Below are 20,157 nucleotides of genomic sequence, written 5' to 3' on the forward strand. Positions count from 1 at the left end.
TACGCGACAATGCCAAAGGCATTATGGTAAACTGTCAGTCTGCATGAGCCAAAGAAAACATAACGGCAATGCTATCGAAAACGTCACCTAGAAATACATGCTCATGTTTTGAGATATGAGAGTTTCAAAATTCAGTCAAATGATCCAGGCCATAAATTAGTGACAAAGGGTTAGGATTCACAAAGAAAGCAAGATTCTGACAACTTTAACGTCACTTTTTTATGTAATGTTTCGCAGAGAAAGTTTGAGAAATGTACCAAAACCCGTTGTGCGCGTGCAGAGCCATCGTTTTTGCTAATGAACTCTTTTGGTTTTGGATGTGTTTTGGTAACGTGATGGTGGGAGAGAGCTTCAACATAAGTGTGCATGTGCTTACTGCCACTTCATTAACGCTATATCCTGAGAACTCTTTCATCCAAATATTTCGCCATCGTAGTCTTCACTGTACGGTCGTGGCATGTTCGGCTCTGGCGTTCACAACATATTGAATATTGTCCCATATTAGCCTTCGGCATTGTCGCAAACGCTCCTACGCCTCTTTTGGACACCTTTTTTCGAAACAGCTGTATATTACAGAGCTAAATAGTTCTGTGATTGCTTCACCTCTTTCGGCAGGCTAGCTCCTCCATAAGACAGCTCCGCTATAACTAAAACTTCCTTTACCATAATTAGTACACCGCTGTGGTATAGATAGGTTATGTTCAGAATTTTAAACTCTCCGGCGTTACGCGGAAAAAACCGAGTATTCAAATAATTGGTGGCACGGTTGTTCAAGGCATTGTTCATCAAAACTGCTTTGGCAATAGCTCTTTGCTGATCTAGTTTGTTCCATTTCAAATTACGCAAGAGCTCGGCAGTATTTATCATGATTACAGATGATCCGTGTGCAACGCAATTTTGTACCTTTCTGAGAGAGTTCCTTAGAACAGCATCCCCAAACTGAACTAGAGATAGGTAAGATCATATATATAGTTAGTAGAGGGGACTGGTTATGAAACCCGGCAAACTTCAAAAGACTATGTCTTTGGTCGCTTTTATGACCTGACACGTGACATTGACCGTACACAAACATAATCCAAGATGGCGTTGGAGTTGAGAGGGTCAAGTTGTTTAGCTTCTGAGACTTTTAAAGCAAAATTGAACTGTTTATGTAAAGCCATACCACATAAAGTTATGCCAGGTGATAATTGCTCTGTGTTCGGCTGCGGAAGCTGTAAACGAATAAAAGGCATAGGAATATGGAAAATGGTCAGATCGGGAAAACTAGAAGATTCTCAAGCCTCTTCGCCTCGTTAAAGTCACACACTTACAAGGAATGAACAAATTGATTTATCAATCAAGACTTAATACCTGCATAGTAGTAATGCTGAGCGCAACTCTCATCATTCAAATAAGAGCGTTTAAACAAGTCTTGGGGAACCTAATTCCGTTTGGTCTCAATGAAAAGATCGTCAAGATGATTCACTTTTTAATGCAGAAACTCTCTCTTGCTGAATCGTACAAAGGTTGAGGTTAAAAGTTTAACTTAAGGACATGTCTGAGCTTATCAATTTTTCTTTGTATAAAAACCGGAATCCCCTTGGTTTTATGAATGGCCTCACCGTGGCCGGAAAAGTAGTCACACATGGTTGAACCCGCGGACAGTGACAAAGTAGCCTCTCCTCCCTGAAAATATAGCCTTTAAAACCTGTTGACTGGTAGGTTATCCGACAAATGAAGTCGAATGGTATTTCTGGTCATAGTTAGTAGAGGGCACCAGTCCCCTCTACTAACTATGTTCTGGCTTGCTGCGTTTATCAGTTGCATTTTTCCATTTGTCGAGTTCACGTATAGTAATAAACTGTTTTTCTTGAACTTAGAGAAAATGGGTACACAGTCAACTGGCTGTTGTGCTGTGATACGTATCAAACAGGAACCCTATTGCGGCTTTCAGAAGCGCTTATATGTGCTTTCTGTCCCATAGACTGCAAGATGGGTTGATTAACAAAGTAATATTTATTTCGAGTAGCAGGGTCAGTGCGCACAGCCAGCGAGAGTTTCTATAGAAACCAACCCGATTGTGACATGCCTCGCAATTCCCAGTTTTTTTGCGTCGAACTGTTTAACATGTTGAATTCTAATATTCTGTGTGTGTGTAATGTTCTCAAAAATCCCGGTTCATTAATCTGAGTCGTGTTGGACAAAGTGCATAAAACGTTTAGGAAAGTGAGAGACAACACTACATCCACTTGGCCCTTCCATCTTTTCTGCATTAGGTATTGCAACAATGATATTTGCTTTCTTATTCTAGGTGCACCTGAAATCACAGGACATCCGGAGAGCAAGACAGTGATTAAGGGAAGTAACGTGACTTTTTCTTGCAACGCGAGTGGATATTCCACAGTTTCTTGGACTAAAAATGGGTCGTTTTTACGAACGAATGCAAACTCCAGAATCAGCTTTGGGCGGCTCAATAAAACGTTGACGATAAGGAATGTCATCTCCGAGGACAGTGGGCAATATCGTTGTGTAGTGTTCAATGGCTCCACCAACGCCTCCTCCGATGCGGCTACTTTGAACGTGCTATGTGAGAACAATCCTTTTTTTTTTTATTTTTAAATAGACACAGAGCCCACCGTTCCCTTTGGTCAATATAGACACCGCATAACATGTAATGCCTGTCGTCGGTAAAACAACGTATGCTCAATCGTACTATCCTGTCCGAATCTGCTTGTGAATATCGTTTACTCAGGAAATGTCCTGTACTATTTCAACAGCCTACATTTATGGTATTCACGACTTATCAGAATGCCGATGCAGTTTAATTTCTAATTTCGTATCAAATGAAAAACAAAATTGAAATATGGCCGGAGGTTGGTTATATTTCGCACGCTATTTATTCCGATTTTGCAATGACGGATCTTTCCGTGGAAAGTCTGAGTGAACAGGAATAACTGCAAACGCAACATATTCTCATTTTTCTTTCTTTACACTTTGTTTCGATTTGACCCTAGTAGAGGCAATTCACCAATATCTTTATCACTGAAAGTAAAACATCCTTTACTTCTATACATTTTGCAGACAAGCCTGTGTTCACTTCTCATCTTCGGAATCGAACGGTGAAAGAAGGAGACAGTGTCAGTTTATTTTGCAACGCCACTGGAAATCCAGAACCTTCGTTTTCTTGGACCATTGATGGGTCTAATTTCAACAAGACTGTCCATCGCAGGGTCAGTTTATCATCAAATGGTAGACAGCTGACAGTGACGAATGTGAGTACGAATGACAGCGACCATGAATTCCGATGCCAAGCAAACAATACCGTTGGAACTGTTTCCTCCAATGCTGCTACACTCAATGTACAATGTGAGTATTATGAAATAATTTCGTGTTGATAAACTATTTAACAATTATTCGCCGAAGGCAAATTGATTATCGGTGAATATTTACCGAGACGAAGTCGAGGTGAATATTCACCGATAATCACTGAGCCTAAGGCGAATAATTGTTTTAGTATAAATACACAGGTAATTATTTCAAAAAAAAGGGAAAAAAAAAACATTTCAACGCGAAATCTTCTTCATTTTACAGTGGCAAAATGACTGCTTGCAGCCATTTTGTCCGTCGAGGTGATTATCGCCTGATAATCCGAGATAGCGAGCCAATGAGAGCGCGCGATTTTGTATAATCACCTGTGTGTTTATACTAAAAACTATTAATGAGGTTTCCAGCCAATCTCATAGAGTAAGTTATAACATTGAAATTTGAATCTGGGTAGGAATATCATCTGGATCTAGAACTGAGTCAAACGTTTTTTCAGTCTGCTGGACTAGATTCATATTCAATGAAGTCGTGAAACAAAGAATTATCAGCATATCTTTACCGAATAATTGATTGCGCGGACTTCAAATCTACTCCAGTCTTTATTATGGGCTTTCAAAAGCAAGAGGCACCGAATCAAAAACGTTGTAACTGTGGATGGTATTCATTTTATTTTTATTTATCGCGTAATCTTTGGACAAACTCTCCTGGTACCCCTTTCAAGGAAAAACACCTTTGGATCGATAAAAAAAAAGTCATAAAAGGTGGTTTACACTGGCCACGAAAGTATAAGCCCAAGCAACATTCGCGAGCGAAAGAACTTGTTGTACATCAATGTCTTTAATCGAAAGAAAACGTGCTTAAATTAATATGAAAAACACAAATGAGGCTTCACTTGGTGCCACAACATTGCCGTTTCGTGAACAAATGTTGTAGAGTTAATCCTTCTAATAAGGCATTACCTCCAAATTGTTGAAACTGGTGAAAACCACCGTAATATCAAAAACGCTATAGAGTTTTCTGAGTTTCTCGTGCCAATGTTTGTCTTTTCATACGTCTTAACCATCCTTAGTGTCACACACTTCAACACAATAGAACCTGCCACACAAAAGCGCTCGTCGCATTCAAGTTTGGAAGAACGTTATCACTTTCAACGCACTGTAAAGTATGCTTCCAACCTGAATCCTTAGTTTATATCCTTTTACTAAAACCTAAAAGCTGCACACACCTATTCGTTGCTAAGTGAATGTTGTTAGAGCAATGAGAAGCCCTGATACCCCCTTTGGAGAAAACACAAGCATTTTAAACTTCGTTTTATTTTGTATATCCTCGTTTGAGCAGATGCGGAATCCTCATCGTGACACTGAATTTCGTGCGGTTTTGTCGTGTGTTTAAAAATGGAAGATTTTGCCGTGGAAACCTGTATGCCATTTCAGCTTTCTACAAGACAAACGTACTCCGGATTCCTGTTACGTTTACGTCCGTTTCCTCAACCAATTATGAAGCATTTCGTGTTCCCCTTAAATATCACTGGAAAAACAAAAGTTCATCTTAGAGGCAGATGGTGTATAAATTTTTCAAAGTAAATCGATCAATAACAAAATAGGAGATACATCCTTGTTTTTGTGACATTTTGCAGACAAGCCTGTGTTCACTTCTCATCTTCGGAATCGAACGGTGAAAGAAGGAGACAGTGTCAGTTTATTTTGCAACGCCACTGGAAATCCAGAACCTTCGTTTTCTTGGACCATTGATGGGTCTAATTTCAACAAGACTGTCCATCGCAGGGTCAGTTTATCATCAAATGGTAGACAGCTGACAGTGACGAATGTGAGTACGAATGACAGCCACCATGAATTCCGATGCCAAGCAAACAATACCGTTGGAACTGTTTCCTCCAATGCTGCTACACTCAATGTACAATGTGAGTATTATGAAATAATTTCGTGTTGATAAACTATTTAACAATTATTCGCCGAAGGCAAATTGATTATCGGTGAATATTTACCGAGACGAAGTCGAGGTGAATATTCACCGATAATCACTGAGCCTAAGGCGAATAATTGTTTTAGTATAAATACACAGGTAATTATTTCAAAAAAAAGGGAAAAAAAAAACATTTCAACGCGAAATCTTCTTCATTTTACAGTGGCAAAATGACTGCTTGCAGCCATTTTGTCCGTCGAGGTGATTATCGCCTGATAATCCGAGATAGCGAGCCAATGAGAGCGCGCGATTTTGTATAATCACCTGTGTGTTTATACTAAAAACTATTAATGAGGTTTCCAGCCAATCTCATAGAGTAAGTTATAACATTGAAATTTGAATCTGGGTAGGAATATCATCTGGATCTAGAACTGAGTCAAACGTTTTTTCAGTCTGCTGGACTAGATTCATATTCAATGAAGTCGTGAAACAAAGAATTATCAGCATATCTTTACCGAATAATTGATTGCGCGGACTTCAAATCTACTCCAGTCTTTATTGTCGGCTTTCAAAAGCAAGAGGCACCGAATCAAAAACGTTGTAACTGTGGATGGTATTCATTTTATTTTTATTTATCGCGTAATCTTTGGACAAACTCTCCTGGTACCCCTTTCAAGGAAAAACACCTTTGGATCGATAAAAAAAAAGTCATAAAAGGTGGTTTACACTGGCCACGAAAGTATAAGCCCAAGCAACATTCGCGAGCGAAAGAACTTGTTGTACATCAATGTCTTTAATCGAAAGAAAACGTGCTTAAATTAATATGAAAAACACAAATGAGGCTTCACTTGGTGCCACAACATTGCCGTTTCGTGAACAAATGTTGTAGAGTTAATCCTTCTAATAAGGCATTACCTCCAAATTGTTGAAACTGGTGAAAACCACCGTAATATCAAAAACGCTATAGAGTTTTCTGAGTTTCTCGTGCCAATGTTTGTCTTTTCATACGTCTTAACCATCCTTAGTGTCACACACTTCAACACAATAGAACCTGCCACACAAAAGCGCTCGTCGCATTCAAGTTTGGAAGAACGTTATCACTTTCAACGCACTGTAAAGTATGCTTCCAACCTGAATCCTTAGTTTATATCCTTTTACTAAAACCTAAAAGCTGCACACACCTATTCGTTGCTAAGTGAATGTTGTTAGAGCACTGAGAAGCCCTGATACCCCCTTTGGAGAAAACACAAGCATTTTAAACTTCGTTTTATTTTGTATATCCTCGTTTGAGCAGATGCGGAATCCTCATCGTGACACTGAATTTCGTGCGGTTTTGTCGTGTGTTTAAAAATGGAAGATTTTGCCGTGGAAACCTGTATGCCATTTTAGCTTTCTACAAGACAAACGTACTCCGGATTCCTGTTACGTTTACGTCCGTTTCCTCAACCAATTATGAAGCATTTCGTGTTCCCCTTAAATATCACTGGAAAAACAAAAGTTCATCTTAGAGGCAGATGGTGTATAAATTTTTCAAAGTAAATCGATCAATAACAAAATAGGAGATACATCCTTGTTTTTGTGACATTTTGCAGACAAGCCTGTGTTCACTTCTCATCTTCGGAATCGAACGGTGAAAGAAGGAGACAGTGTCAGTTTATTTTGCAACGCCACTGGAAATCCAGAACCTTCGTTTTCTTGGACCATTGATGGGTCTAATTTCAACAAGACTGTCCATCGCAGGGTCAGTTTATCATCAAATGGTAGACAGCTGACAGTGACGAATGTGAGTACGAATGACAGCGACCATGAATTCCGATGCCAAGCAAACAATACCGTTGGAACTGTTTCCTCCAATGCTGCTACACTCAATGTACAATGTGAGTATTATGAAATAATTTCGTGTTGATAAACTATTTAACAATTATTCGCCGAAGGCAAATTGATTATCGGTGAATATTTACCGAGACGAAGTCGAGGTGAATATTCACCGATAATCACTGAGCCTAAGGCGAATAATTGTTTTAGTATAAATACACAGGTAATTATTTCAAAAAAAAGGGAAAAAAAAAACATTTCAACGCGAAATCTTCTTCATTTTACAGTGGCAAAATGACTGCTTGCAGCCATTTTGTCCGTCGAGGTGATTATCGCCTGATAATCCGAGATAGCGACCCAATGAGAGCGCGCGATTTTGTATAATCACCTGTGTGTTTATACTAAAAACTATTAATGAGGTTTCCAGCCAATCTCATAGAGTAAGTTATAACATTGAAATTTGAATCTGGGTAGGAATATCATCTGGATCTAGAACTGAGTCAAACGTTTTTTCAGTCTGCTGGACTAGATTCATATTCAATGAAGTCGTGAAACAAAGAATTATCAGCATATCTTTACCGAATAATTGATTGCGCGGACTTCAAATCTACTCCAGTCTTTATTGTCGGCTTTCAAAAGCAAGAGGCACCGAATCAAAAACGTTGTAACTGTGGATGGTATTCATTTTATTTTTATTTATCGCGTAATCTTTGGACAAACTCTCCTGGTACCCCTTTCAAGGAAAAACACCTTTGGATCGATAAAAAAAAAGTCATAAAAGGTGGTTTACACTGGCCACGAAAGTATAAGCCCAAGTAACATTCGCGAGCGAAAGAACTTGTTGTACATCAATGTCTTTAATCGAAAGAAAACGTGCTTAAATTAATATGAAAAACACAAATGAGGCTTCACTTGGTGCCACAACATTGCCGTTTCGTGAACAAATGTTGTAGAGTTAATCCTTCTAATAAGGCATTACCTCCAAATTGTTGAAACTGGTGAAAACCACCGTAATATCAAAAACGCTATAGAGTTTTCTGAGTTTCTCGTGCCAATGTTTGTCTTTTCATACGTCTTAACCATCCTTAGTGTCAAACACTTCAACACAATAGAACCTGCCACACAAAAGCGCTCGTCGCATTCAAGTTTGGAAGAACGTTATCACTTTCAACGCACTGTAAAGTATGCTTCCAACCTGAATCCTTAGTTTATATCCTTTTACTAAAACCTAAAAGCTGCACACACCTATTCGTTGCTAAGTGAATGTTGTTAGAGCACTGAGAAGCCCTGATACCCCCTTTGGAGAAAACACAAGCATTTTAAACTTCGTTTTATTTTGTATATCCTCGTTTGAGCAGATGCGGAATCCTCATCGTGACACTGAATTTCGTGCGGTTTTGTCGTGTGTTTAAAAATGGAAGATTTTGCCGTGGAAACCTGTATGCCATTTTAGCTTTCTACAAGACAAACGTACTCCGGATTCCTGTTACGTTTACGTCCGTTTCCTCAACCAATTATGAAGCATTTCGTGTTCCCCTTAAATATCACTGGAAAAACAAAAGTTCATCTTAGAGGCAGATGGTGTATAAATTTTTCAAAGTAAATCGATCAATAACAAAATAGGAGATACATCCTTGTTTTTGTGACATTTTGCAGACAAGCCTGTGTTCACTTCTCATCTTCGGAATCGAACGGTGAAAGAAGGAGACAGTGTCAGTTTATTTTGCAACGCCACTGGAAATCCAGAACCTTCGTTTTCTTGGACCATTGATGGGTCTAATTTCAACAAGACTGTCCATCGCAGGGTCAGTTTATCATCAAATGGTAGACAGCTGACAGTGACGAATGTGAGTACGAATGACAGCGACCATGAATTCCGATGCCAAGCAAACAATACCGTTGGAACTGTTTCCTCCAATGTTGCTACACTCAATGTACAATGTGAGTATTTAGTTTTGATAAACTATAAACTATTGATGAGGTTTCCAGCCAATCTCATAGAGCTAGTTATAACATTGAAATTTGAATCTGGGTAGGAATATCATCTGGATCTAGAACTGAATCAAACGTTTTTTCAGTCTGCTGGACTAGATTCATATTCAATGAAGTCGTGAAACAAAGAATTATCAGCATATCTTTACCGAATAATTGATTGCGCGGACTTCAAATCTACTCCAGTCTTTATTGTCGTTTTTCAAAAGCAAGAGGCACCGAATCAAAAACGTTGTAACTGTGGATGGTATTCATTTTATTTTTATTTATCGCGTAATCTTTGGACAAACTCTCCTGGTACCCCTTTCAAGGAAAAACACCTTTGGATCGATAAAAAAAAGTCATAAAAGGTGGTTTACACTGGCCACGAAAGTATAAGCCCAAGCAACATTCGCGAGCGAATGAACTTGTTGTACATCAATGTCTTTAATCGAAAGAAAACGTGCTTAAATTAATTTGAAAAACACAAATGAGGCTTCACTTGGTGCCATAACATTCCCGCTTCGTGAACAAATGTTGTAGAGTTAATCCTTCTAATAAGGCATTACCTCCAAATTGTTGAAACTGGTGAAAACCACCGTAATATCAAAAACGCTATAGAGTTTTCTGAGTTTCTCGTGCCAATGTTTGTCTTTTCATACGTCTTAACCATCCTTAGTGTCAAACACTTCAACACAATAGAACCTGCCACACAAAAGCGCTCGTCGCATTCAAGTTTGGAAGAACGTTATCACTTTCAACGCACTGTAAAGTATGCTTCCAACCTGAATCCTTAGTTTATATCCTTTTACTAAAACCTAAAAGCTGCACACACCTATTCGTTGCTAAGTGAATGTTGTTAGAGCACTGAGAAGCCCTGATACCCCCTTTGGAGAAAACACAAGCATTTTAAACTTCGTTTTATTTTGTATATCCTCATTTGAGCAGATGCGGAATCCTCATCGTGACACTGAATTTCGTGCGGTTTTGTCGTGTGTTTAAAAATGGAAGATTTTGCCGTGGAAACCTGTATGCCATTTCAGCTTTCTACAAGACAAACGTACTCCGGATTCCTGTTACGTTTACGTCCGTTTCCTCAACCAATTATGAAGCATTTCGTGTTCCCCTTAAATATCACTGGAAAAACAAAAGTTCATCTTAGAGGCAGATGGTGTATAAATTTTTCAAAGTAAATCGATCAATAACAAAATAGGAGATACATCCTTGTTTTTGTGACATTTTGCAGACAAGCCTGTGTTCACTTCTCATCTTCGGAATCGAACGGTGAAAGAAGGAGACAGTGTCAGTTTATTTTGCAACGCCACTGGAAATCCAGAACCTTCGTTTTCTTGGACCATTGATGGGTCTAATTTCAACAAGACTGTCCATCGCAGGGTCAGTTTATCATCAAATGGTAGACAGCTGACAGTGACGAATGTGAGTACGAATGACAGCCACCATGAATTCCGATGCCAAGCAAACAATACCGTTGGAACTGTTTCCTCCAATGTTGCTACACTCAATGTACAATGTGAGTATTTAGTTTTGATAAACTATAAACTATTGATGAGGTTTCCAGCCAATCTCATAGAGCTAGTTATAACATTGAAATTTGAATCTGGGTAGGAATATCATCTGGATCTAGAACTGAATCAAACGTTTTTTCAGTCTGCTGGACTAGATTCATATTCAATGAAGTCGTGAAACAAAGAATTATCAGCATATCTTTACCGAATAATTGATTGCGCGGACTTCAAATCTACTCCAGTCTTTATTGTCGGCTTTCAAAAGCAAGAGGCACCGAATCAAAAACGTTGTAACTGTGGATGGTATTCATTTTATTTTTATTTATCGCGTAATCTTTGGACAAACTCTCCTGGTACCCCTTTCAAGGAAAAACACCTTTGGATCGATAAAAAAAAAGTCATAAAAGGTGGTTTACACTGGCCACGAAAGTATAAGCCCAAGCAACATTCGCGAGCGAATGAACTTGTTGTACATCAATGTCTTTAATCGAAAGAAAACGTGCTTAAATTAATTTGAAAAACACAAATGAGGCTTCACTTGGTGCCATAACATTCCCGCTTCGTGAACAAATGTTGTAGAGTTAATCCTTCTAATAAGGCATTACCTCCAAATTGTTGAAACTGGTGAAAACCACCGTAATATCAAAAACGCTATAGAGTTTTCTGAGTTTCTCGTGCCAATGTTTGTCTTTTCATACGTCTTAACCATCCTTAGTGTCAAACACTTCAACACAATAGAACCTGCCACACAAAAGCGCTCGTCGCATTCAAGTTTGGAAGAACGTTATCACTTTCAACGCACTGTAAAGTATGCTTCCAACCTGAATCCTTAGTTTATATCCTTTTACTAAAACCTAAAAGCTGCACACACCTATTCGTTGCTAAGTGAATGTTGTTAGAGCACTGAGAAGCCCTGATACCCCCTTTGGAGAAAACACAAGCATTTTAAACTTCGTTTTATTTTGTATATCCTCGTTTGAGCAGATGCGGAATCCTCATCGTGACACTGAATTTCGTGCGGTTTTGTCGTGTGTTTAAAAATGGAAGATTTTGCCGTGGAAACCTGTATGCCATTTTAGCTTTCTACAAGACAAACGTACTCCGGATTCCTGTTACGTTTACGTCCGTTTCCTCAACCAATTATGAAGCATTTCGTGTTCCCCTTAAATATCACTGGAAAAACAAAAGTTCATCTTAGAGGCAGATGGTGTATAAATTTTTCAAAGTAAATCGATCAATAACAAAATAGGAGATACATCCTTGTTTTTGTGACATTTTGCAGACAAGCCTGTGTTCACTTCTCATCTTCGGAATCGAACGGTGAAAGAAGGAGACAGTGTCAGTTTATTTTGCAACGCCACTGGAAATCCAGAACCTTCGTTTTCTTGGACCATTGATGGGTCTAATTTCAACAAGACTGTCCATCGCAGGGTCAGTTTATCATCAAATGGTAGACAGCTGACAGTGACGAATGTGAGTACGAATGACAGCGACCATGAATTCCGATGCCAAGCAAACAATACCGTTGGAACTGTTTCCTCCAATGTTGCTACACTCAATGTACAATGTGAGTATTTAGTTTTGATAAACTATAAACTATTGATGAGGTTTCCAGCCAATCTCATAGAGCTAGTTATAACATTGAAATTTGAATCTGGGTAGGAATATCATCTGGATCTAGAACTGAATCAAACGTTTTTTCAGTCTGCTGGACTAGATTCATATTCAATGAAGTCGTGAAACAAAGAATTATCAGCATATCTTTACCGAATAATTGATTGCGCGGACTTCAAATCTACTCCAGTCTTTATTGTCGTTTTTCAAAAGCAAGAGGCACCGAATCAAAAACGTTGTAACTGTGGATGGTATTCATTTTATTTTTATTTATCGCGTAATCTTTGGACAAACTCTCCTGGTACCCCTTTCAAGGAAAAACACCTTTGGATCGATAAAAAAAAAGTCATAAAAGGTGGTTTACACTGGCCACGAAAGTATAAGCCCAAGCAACATTCGCGAGCGAATGAACTTGTTGTACATCAATGTCTTTAATCGAAAGAAAACGTGCTTAAATTAATTTGAAAAACACAAATGAGGCTTCACTTGGTGCCATAACATTCCCGCTTCGTGAACAAATGTTGTAGAGTTAATCCTTCTAATAAGGCATTACCTCCAAATTGTTGAAACTGGTGAAAACCACCGTAATATCAAAAACGCTATAGAGTTTTCTGAGTTTCTCGTGCCAATGTTTGTCTTTTCATACGTCTTAACCATCCTTAGTGTCAAACACTTCAACACAATAGAACCTGCCACACAAAAGCGCTCGTCGCATTCAAGTTTGGAAGAACGTTATCACTTTCAACGCACTGTAAAGTATGCTTCCAACCTGAATCCTTAGTTTATATCCTTTTACTAAAACCTAAAAGCTGCACACACCTATTCGTTGCTAAGTGAATGTTGTTAGAGCACTGAGAAGCCCTGATACCCCCTTTGGAGAAAACACAAGCATTTTAAACTTCGTTTTATTTTGTATATCCTCGTTTGAGCAGATGCGGAATCCTCATCGTGACACTGAATTTCGTGCGGTTTTGTCGTGTGTTTAAAAATGGAAGATTTTGCCGTGGAAACCTGTATGCCATTTCAGCTTTCTACAAGACAAACGTACTCCGGATTCCTGTTACGTTTACGTCCGTTTCCTCAACCAATTATGAAGCATTTCGTGTTCCCCTTAAATATCACTGGAAAAACAAAAGTTCATCTTAGAGGCAGATGGTGTATAAATTTTTCAAAGTAAATCGATCAATAACAAAATAGGAGATACATCCTTGTTTTTGTGACATTTTGCAGACAAGCCTGTGTTCACTTCTCATCTTCGGAATCGAACGGTGAAAGAAGGAGACAGTGTCAGTTTATTTTGCAACGCCACTGGAAATCCAGAACCTTCGTTTTCTTGGACCATTGATGGGTCTAATTTCAACAAGACTGTCCATCGCAGGGTCAGTTTATCATCAAATGGTAGACAGCTGACAGTGACGAATGTGAGTACGAATGACAGCCACCATGAATTCCGATGCCAAGCAAACAATACCGTTGGAACTGTTTCCTCCAATGTTGCTACACTCAATGTACAATGTGAGTATTTAGTTTTGATAAACTATAAACTATTGATGAGGTTTCCAGCCAATCTCATAGAGCTAGTTATAACATTGAAATTTGAATCTGGGTAGGAATATCATCTGGATCTAGAACTGAATCAAACGTTTTTTCAGTCTGCTGGACTAGATTCATATTCAATGAAGTCGTGAAACAAAGAATTATCAGCATATCTTTACCGAATAATTGATTGCGCGGACTTCAAATCTACTCCAGTCTTTATTGTCGGCTTTCAAAAGCAAGAGGCACCGAATCAAAAACGTTGTAACTGTGGATGGTATTCATTTTATTTTTATTTATCGCGTAATCTTTGGACAAACTCTCCTGGTACCCCTTTCAAGGAAAAACACCTTTGGATCGATAAAAAAAAAGTCATAAAAGGTGGTTTACACTGGCCACGAAAGTATAAGCCCAAGCAACATTCGCGAGCGAATGAACTTGTTGTACATCAATGTCTTTAATCGAAAGAAAACGTGCTTAAATTAATTTGAAAAACACAAATGAGGCTTCACTTGGTGCCATAACATTCCCGCTTCGTGAACAAATGTTGTAGAGTTAATCCTTCTAATAAGGCATTACCTCCAAATTGTTGAAACTGGTGAAAACCACCGTAATATCAAAAACGCTATAGAGTTTTCTGAGTTTCTCGTGCCAATGTTTGTCTTTTCATACGTCTTAACCATCCTTAGTGTCAAACACTTCAACACAATAGAACCTGCCACACAAAAGCGCTCGTCGCATTCAAGTTTGGAAGAACGTTATCACTTTCAACGCACTGTAAAGTATGCTTCCAACCTGAATCCTTAGTTTATATCCTTTTACTAAAACCTAAAAGCTGCACACACCTATTCGTTGCTAAGTGAATGTTGTTAGAGCACTGAGAAGCCCTGATACCCCCTTTGGAGAAAACACAAGCATTTTAAACTTCGTTTTATTTTGTATATCCTCGTTTGAGCAGATGCGGAATCCTCATCGTGACACTGAATTTCGTGCGGTTTTGTCGTGTGTTTAAAAATGGAAGATTTTGCCGTGGAAACCTGTATGCCATTTCAGCTTTCTACAAGACAAACGTACTCCGGATTCCTGTTACGTTTACGTCCGTTTCCTCAACCAATTATGAAGCATTTCGTGTTCCCCTTAAATATCACTGGAAAAACAAAAGTTCATCTTAGAGGCAGATGGTGTATAAATTTTTCAAAGTAAATCGATCAATAACAAAATAGGAGATACATCCTTGTTTTTGTGACATTTTGCAGACAAGCCTGTGTTCACTTCTCATCTTCGGAATCGAACGGTGAAAGAAGGAGACAGTGTCAGTTTATTTTGCAACGCCACTGGAAATCCAGAACCTTCGTTTTCTTGGACCATTGATGGGTCTAATTTCAACAAGACTGTCCATCGCAGGGTCAGTTTATCATCAAATGGTAGACAGCTGACAGTGACGAATGTGAGTACGAATGACAGCCACCATGAATTCCGATGCCAAGCAAACAATACCGTTGGAACTGTTTCCTCCAATGTTGCTACACTCAATGTACAATGTGAGTATTTAGTTTTGATAAACTATAAACTATTGATGAGGTTTCCAGCCAATCTCATAGAGCTAGTTATAACATTGAAATTTGAATCTGGGTAGGAATATCATCTGGATCTAGAACTGAATCAAACGTTTTTTCAGTCTGCTGGACTAGATTCATATTCAATGAAGTCGTGAAACAAAGAATTATCAGCATATCTTTACCGAATAATTGATTGCGCGGACTTCAAATCTACTCCAGTCTTTATTGTCGGCTTTCAAAAGCAAGAGGCACCGAATCAAAAACGTTGTAACTGTGGATGGTATTCATTTTATTTTTATTTATCGCGTAATCTTTGGACAAACTCTCCTGGTACCCCTTTCAAGGAAAAACACCTTTGGATCGATAAAAAAAAAGTCATAAAAGGTGGTTTACACTGGCCACGAAAGTATAAGCCCAAGCAACATTCGCGAGCGAATGAACTTGTTGTACATCAATGTCTTTAATCGAAAGAAAACGTGCTTAAATTAATTTGAAAAACACAAATGAGGCTTCACTTGGTGCCATAACATTCCCGCTTCGTGAACAAATGTTGTAGAGTTAATCCTTCTAATAAGGCATTACCTCCAAATTGTTGAAACTGGTGAAAACCACCGTAATATCAAAAACGCTATAGAGTTTTCTGAGTTTCTCGTGCCAATGTTTGTCTTTTCATACGTCTTAACCATCCTTAGTGTCAAACACTTCAACACAATAGAACCTGCCACACAAAAGCGCTCGTCGCATTCAAGTTTGGAAGAACGTTATCACTTTCAACGCACTGTAAAGTATGCTTCCAACCTGAATCCTTAGTTTATATCCTTTTACTAAAACCTAAAAGCTGCACACACCTATTCGTTGCTAAGTGAATGTTGTTAGAGCACTGAGAAGCCCTGATACCCCCTTTGGAGAAAACACAAGCATTTTAAACTTCGTTTTATTTTGTATATCCTCGTTTGAGCAGATGCGGAATCCTCATCGTGACACTGAATTTCGTGCGGTTTTGTCGTGTGTTTAAAAATGGAAGATTTTGCCGTGGAAACCTGTATGCCATTTCAGCTTTCTACAAGACAAACGTACTCCGGATTCCTGTTACGTTTACGTCCGTTTCCTCAACCAATTATGAAGCATTTCGTGTTCCCCTTAAATATCACTGGAAAAACAAAAGTTCATCTTAGAGGCAGATGGTGTATAAATTTTTCAAAGTAAATCGATCAATAACAAAATAGGAGATACATCCTTGTTTTTGTGACATTTTGCAGACAAGCCTGTGTTCACTTCTCATCTTCGGAATCGAACGGTGAAAGAAGGAGACAGTGTCAGTTTATTTTGCAACGCCACTGGAAATCCAGAACCTTCGTTTTCTTGGACCATTGATGGGTCTAATTTCAACAAGACTGTCCATCGCAGGGTCAGTTTATCATCAAATGGTAGACAGCTGACAGTGACGAATGTGAGTACGAATGACAGCCACCATGAATTCCGATGCCAAGCAAACAATACCGTTGGAACTGTTTCCTCCAATGTTGCTACACTCAATGTACAATGTGAGTATTTAGTTTTGATAAACTATAAACTATTGATGAGGTTTCCAGCCAATCTCATAGAGCTAGTTATAACATTGAAATTTGAATCTGGGTAGGAATATCATCTGGATCTAGAACTGAATCAAACGTTTTTTCAGTCTGCTGGACTAGATTCATATTCAATGAAGTCGTGAAACAAAGAATTATCAGCATATCTTTACCGAATAATTGATTGCGCGGACTTCAAATCTACTCCAGTCTTTATTGTCGGCTTTCAAAAGCAAGAGGCACCGAATCAAAAACGTTGTAACTGTGGATGGTATTCATTTTATTTTTATTTATCGCGTAATCTTTGGACAAACTCTCCTGGTACCCCTTTCAAGGAAAAACACCTTTGGATCGATAAAAAAAAAGTCATAAAAGGTGGTTTACACTGGCCACGAAAGTATAAGCCCAAGCAACATTCGCGAGCGAATGAACTTGTTGTACATCAATGTCTTTAATCGAAAGAAAACGTGCTTAAATTAATTTGAAAAACACAAATGAGGCTTCACTTGGTGCCATAACATTCCCGCTTCGTGAACAAATGTTGTAGAGTTAATCCTTCTAATAAGGCATTACCTCCAAATTGTTGAAACTGGTGAAAACCACCGTAATATCAAAAACGCTATAGAGTTTTCTGAGTTTCTCGTGCCAATGTTTGTCTTTTCATACGTCTTAACCATCCTTAGTGTCAAACACTTCAACACAATAGAACCTGCCACACAAAAGCGCTCGTCGCATTCAAGTTTGGAAGAACGTTATCACTTTCAACGCACTGTAAAGTATGCTTCCAACCTGAATCCTTAGTTTATATCCTTTTACTAAAACCTAAAAGCTGCACACACCTATTCGTTGCTAAGTGAATGTTGTTAGAGCACTGAGAAGCCCTGATACCCCCTTTGGAGAAAACACAAGCATTTTAAACTTCGTTTTATTTTGTATATCCTCGTTTGAGCAGATGCGGAATCCTCATCGTGACACTGAATTTCGTGCGGTTTTGTCGTGTGTTTAAAAATGGAAGATTTTGCCGTGGAAACCTGTATGCCATTTCAGCTTTCTACAAGACAAACGTACTCCGGATTCCTGTTACGTTTACGTCCGTTTCCTCAACCAATTATGAAGCATTTCGTGTTCCCCTTAAATATCACTGGAAAAACAAAAGTTCATCTTAGAGGCAGATGGTGTATAAATTTTTCAAAGTAAATCGATCAATAACAAAATAGGAGATACATCCTTGTTTTTGTGACATTTTGCAGACAAGCCTGTGTTCACTTCTCATCTTCGGAATCGAACGGTGAAAGAAGGAGACAGTGTCAGTTTATTTTGCAACGCCACTGGAAATCCAGAACCTTCGTTTTCTTGGACCATTGATGGGTCTAATTTCAACAAGACTGTCCATCGCAGGGTCAGTTTATCATCAAATGGTAGACAGCTGACAGTGACGAATGTGAGTACGAATGACAGCCACCATGAATTCCGATGCCAAGCAAACAATACCGTTGGAACTGTTTCCTCCAATGTTGCTACACTCAATGTACAATGTGAGTATTTAGTTTTGATAAACTATAAACTATTGATGAGGTTTCCAGCCAATCTCATAGAGCTAGTTATAACATTGAAATTTGAATCTGGGTAGGAATATCATCTGGATCTAGAACTGAATCAAACGTTTTTTCAGTCTGCTGGACTAGATTCATATTCAATGAAGTCGTGAAACAAAGAATTATCAGCATATCTTTACCGAATAATTGATTGCGCGGACTTCAAATCTACTCCAGTCTTTATTGTCGGCTTTCAAAAGCAAGAGGCACCGAATCAAAAACGTTGTAACTGTGGATGGTATTCATTTTATTTTTATTTATCGCGTAATCTTTGGACAAACTCTCCTGGTACCCCTTTCAAGGAAAAACACCTTTGGATCGATAAAAAAAAAGTCATAAAAGGTGGTTTACACTGGCCACGAAAGTATAAGCCCAAGCAACATTCGCGAGCGAATGAACTTGTTGTACATCAATGTCTTTAATCGAAAGAAAACGTGCTTAAATTAATTTGAAAAACACAAATGAGGCTTCACTTGGTGCCATAACATTCCCGCTTCGTGAACAAATGTTGTAGAGTTAATCCTTCTAATAAGGCATTACCTCCAAATTGTTGAAACTGGTGAAAACCACCGTAATATCAAAAACGCTATAGAGTTTTCTGAGTTTCTCGTGCCAATGTTTGTCTTTTCATACGTCTTAACCATCCTTAGTGTCAAACACTTCAACACAATAGAACCTGCCACACAAAAGCGCTCGTCGCATTCAAGTTTGGAAGAACGTTATCACTTTCAACGCACTGTAAAGTATGCTTCCAACCTGAATCCTTAGTTTATATCCTTTTACTAAAACCTAAAAGCTGCACACACCTATTCGTTGCTAAGTGAATGTTGTTAGAGCACTGAGAAGCCCTGATACCCCCTTTGGAGAAAACACAAGCATTTTAAACTTCGTTTTATTTTGTATATCCTCGTTTGAGCAGATGCGGAATCCTCATCGTGACACTGAATTTCGTGCGGTTTTGTCGTGTGTTTAAAAATGGAAGATTTTGCCGTGGAAACCTGTATGCCATTTCAGCTTTCTACAAGACAAACGTACTCCGGATTCCTGTTACGTTTACGTCCGTTTCCTCAACCAATTATGAAGCATTTCGTGTTCCCCTTAAATATCACTGGAAAAACAAAAGTTCATCTTAGAGGCAGATGGTGTATAAATTTTTCAAAGTAAATCGATCAATAACAAAATAGGAGATACATCCTTGTTTTTGTGACATTTTGCAGACAAGCCTGTGTTCACTTCTCATCTTCGGAATCGAACGGTGAAAGAAGGAGACAGTGTCAGTTTATTTTGCAACGCCACTGGAAATCCAGAACCTTCGTTTTCTTGGACCATTGATGGGTCTAATTTCAACAAGACTGTCCATCGCAGGGTCAGTTTATCATCAAATGGTAGACAGCTGACAGTGACGAATGTGAGTACGAATGACAGCCACCATGAATTCCGATGCCAAGCAAACAATACCGTTGGAACTGTTTCCTCCAATGTTGCTACACTCAATGTACAATGTGAGTATTTAGTTTTGATAAACTATAAACTATTGATGAGGTTTCCAGCCAATCTCATAGAGCTAGTTATAACATTGAAATTTGAATCTGGGTAGGAATATCATCTGGATCTAGAACTGAATCAAACGTTTTTTCAGTCTGCTGGACTAGATTCATATTCAATGAAGTCGTGAAACAAAGAATTATCAGCATATCTTTACCGAATAATTGATTGCGCGGACTTCAAATCTACTCCAGTCTTT

At 38.6% G+C, this 20,157-nt stretch overlaps 1 protein-coding gene across 1 annotated transcript in view; it reads left to right on the top strand.

Annotated features, from left to right (window-relative positions):
• LOC137974463 (receptor-type tyrosine-protein phosphatase delta-like) overlaps nt 1-20,157 on the top strand; it is a 112,354-nt gene that overhangs the window by 12,886 nt on the left and 79,311 nt on the right. Inside the window, exon 4 of the mRNA XM_068821473.1 lies at nt 2,291-2,566. Coding sequence (XP_068677574.1) covers nt 2,291-2,566 — 276 coding nt within the window. The remainder of the gene's footprint in view (nt 1-2,290; nt 2,567-20,157) is intronic.

Source organism: Montipora foliosa, chromosome 10 (genome assembly GCF_036669935.1).
Source record: "Montipora foliosa isolate CH-2021 chromosome 10, ASM3666993v2, whole genome shotgun sequence".
Taxonomy (NCBI): domain Eukaryota; kingdom Metazoa; phylum Cnidaria; class Anthozoa; order Scleractinia; family Acroporidae; genus Montipora; species Montipora foliosa.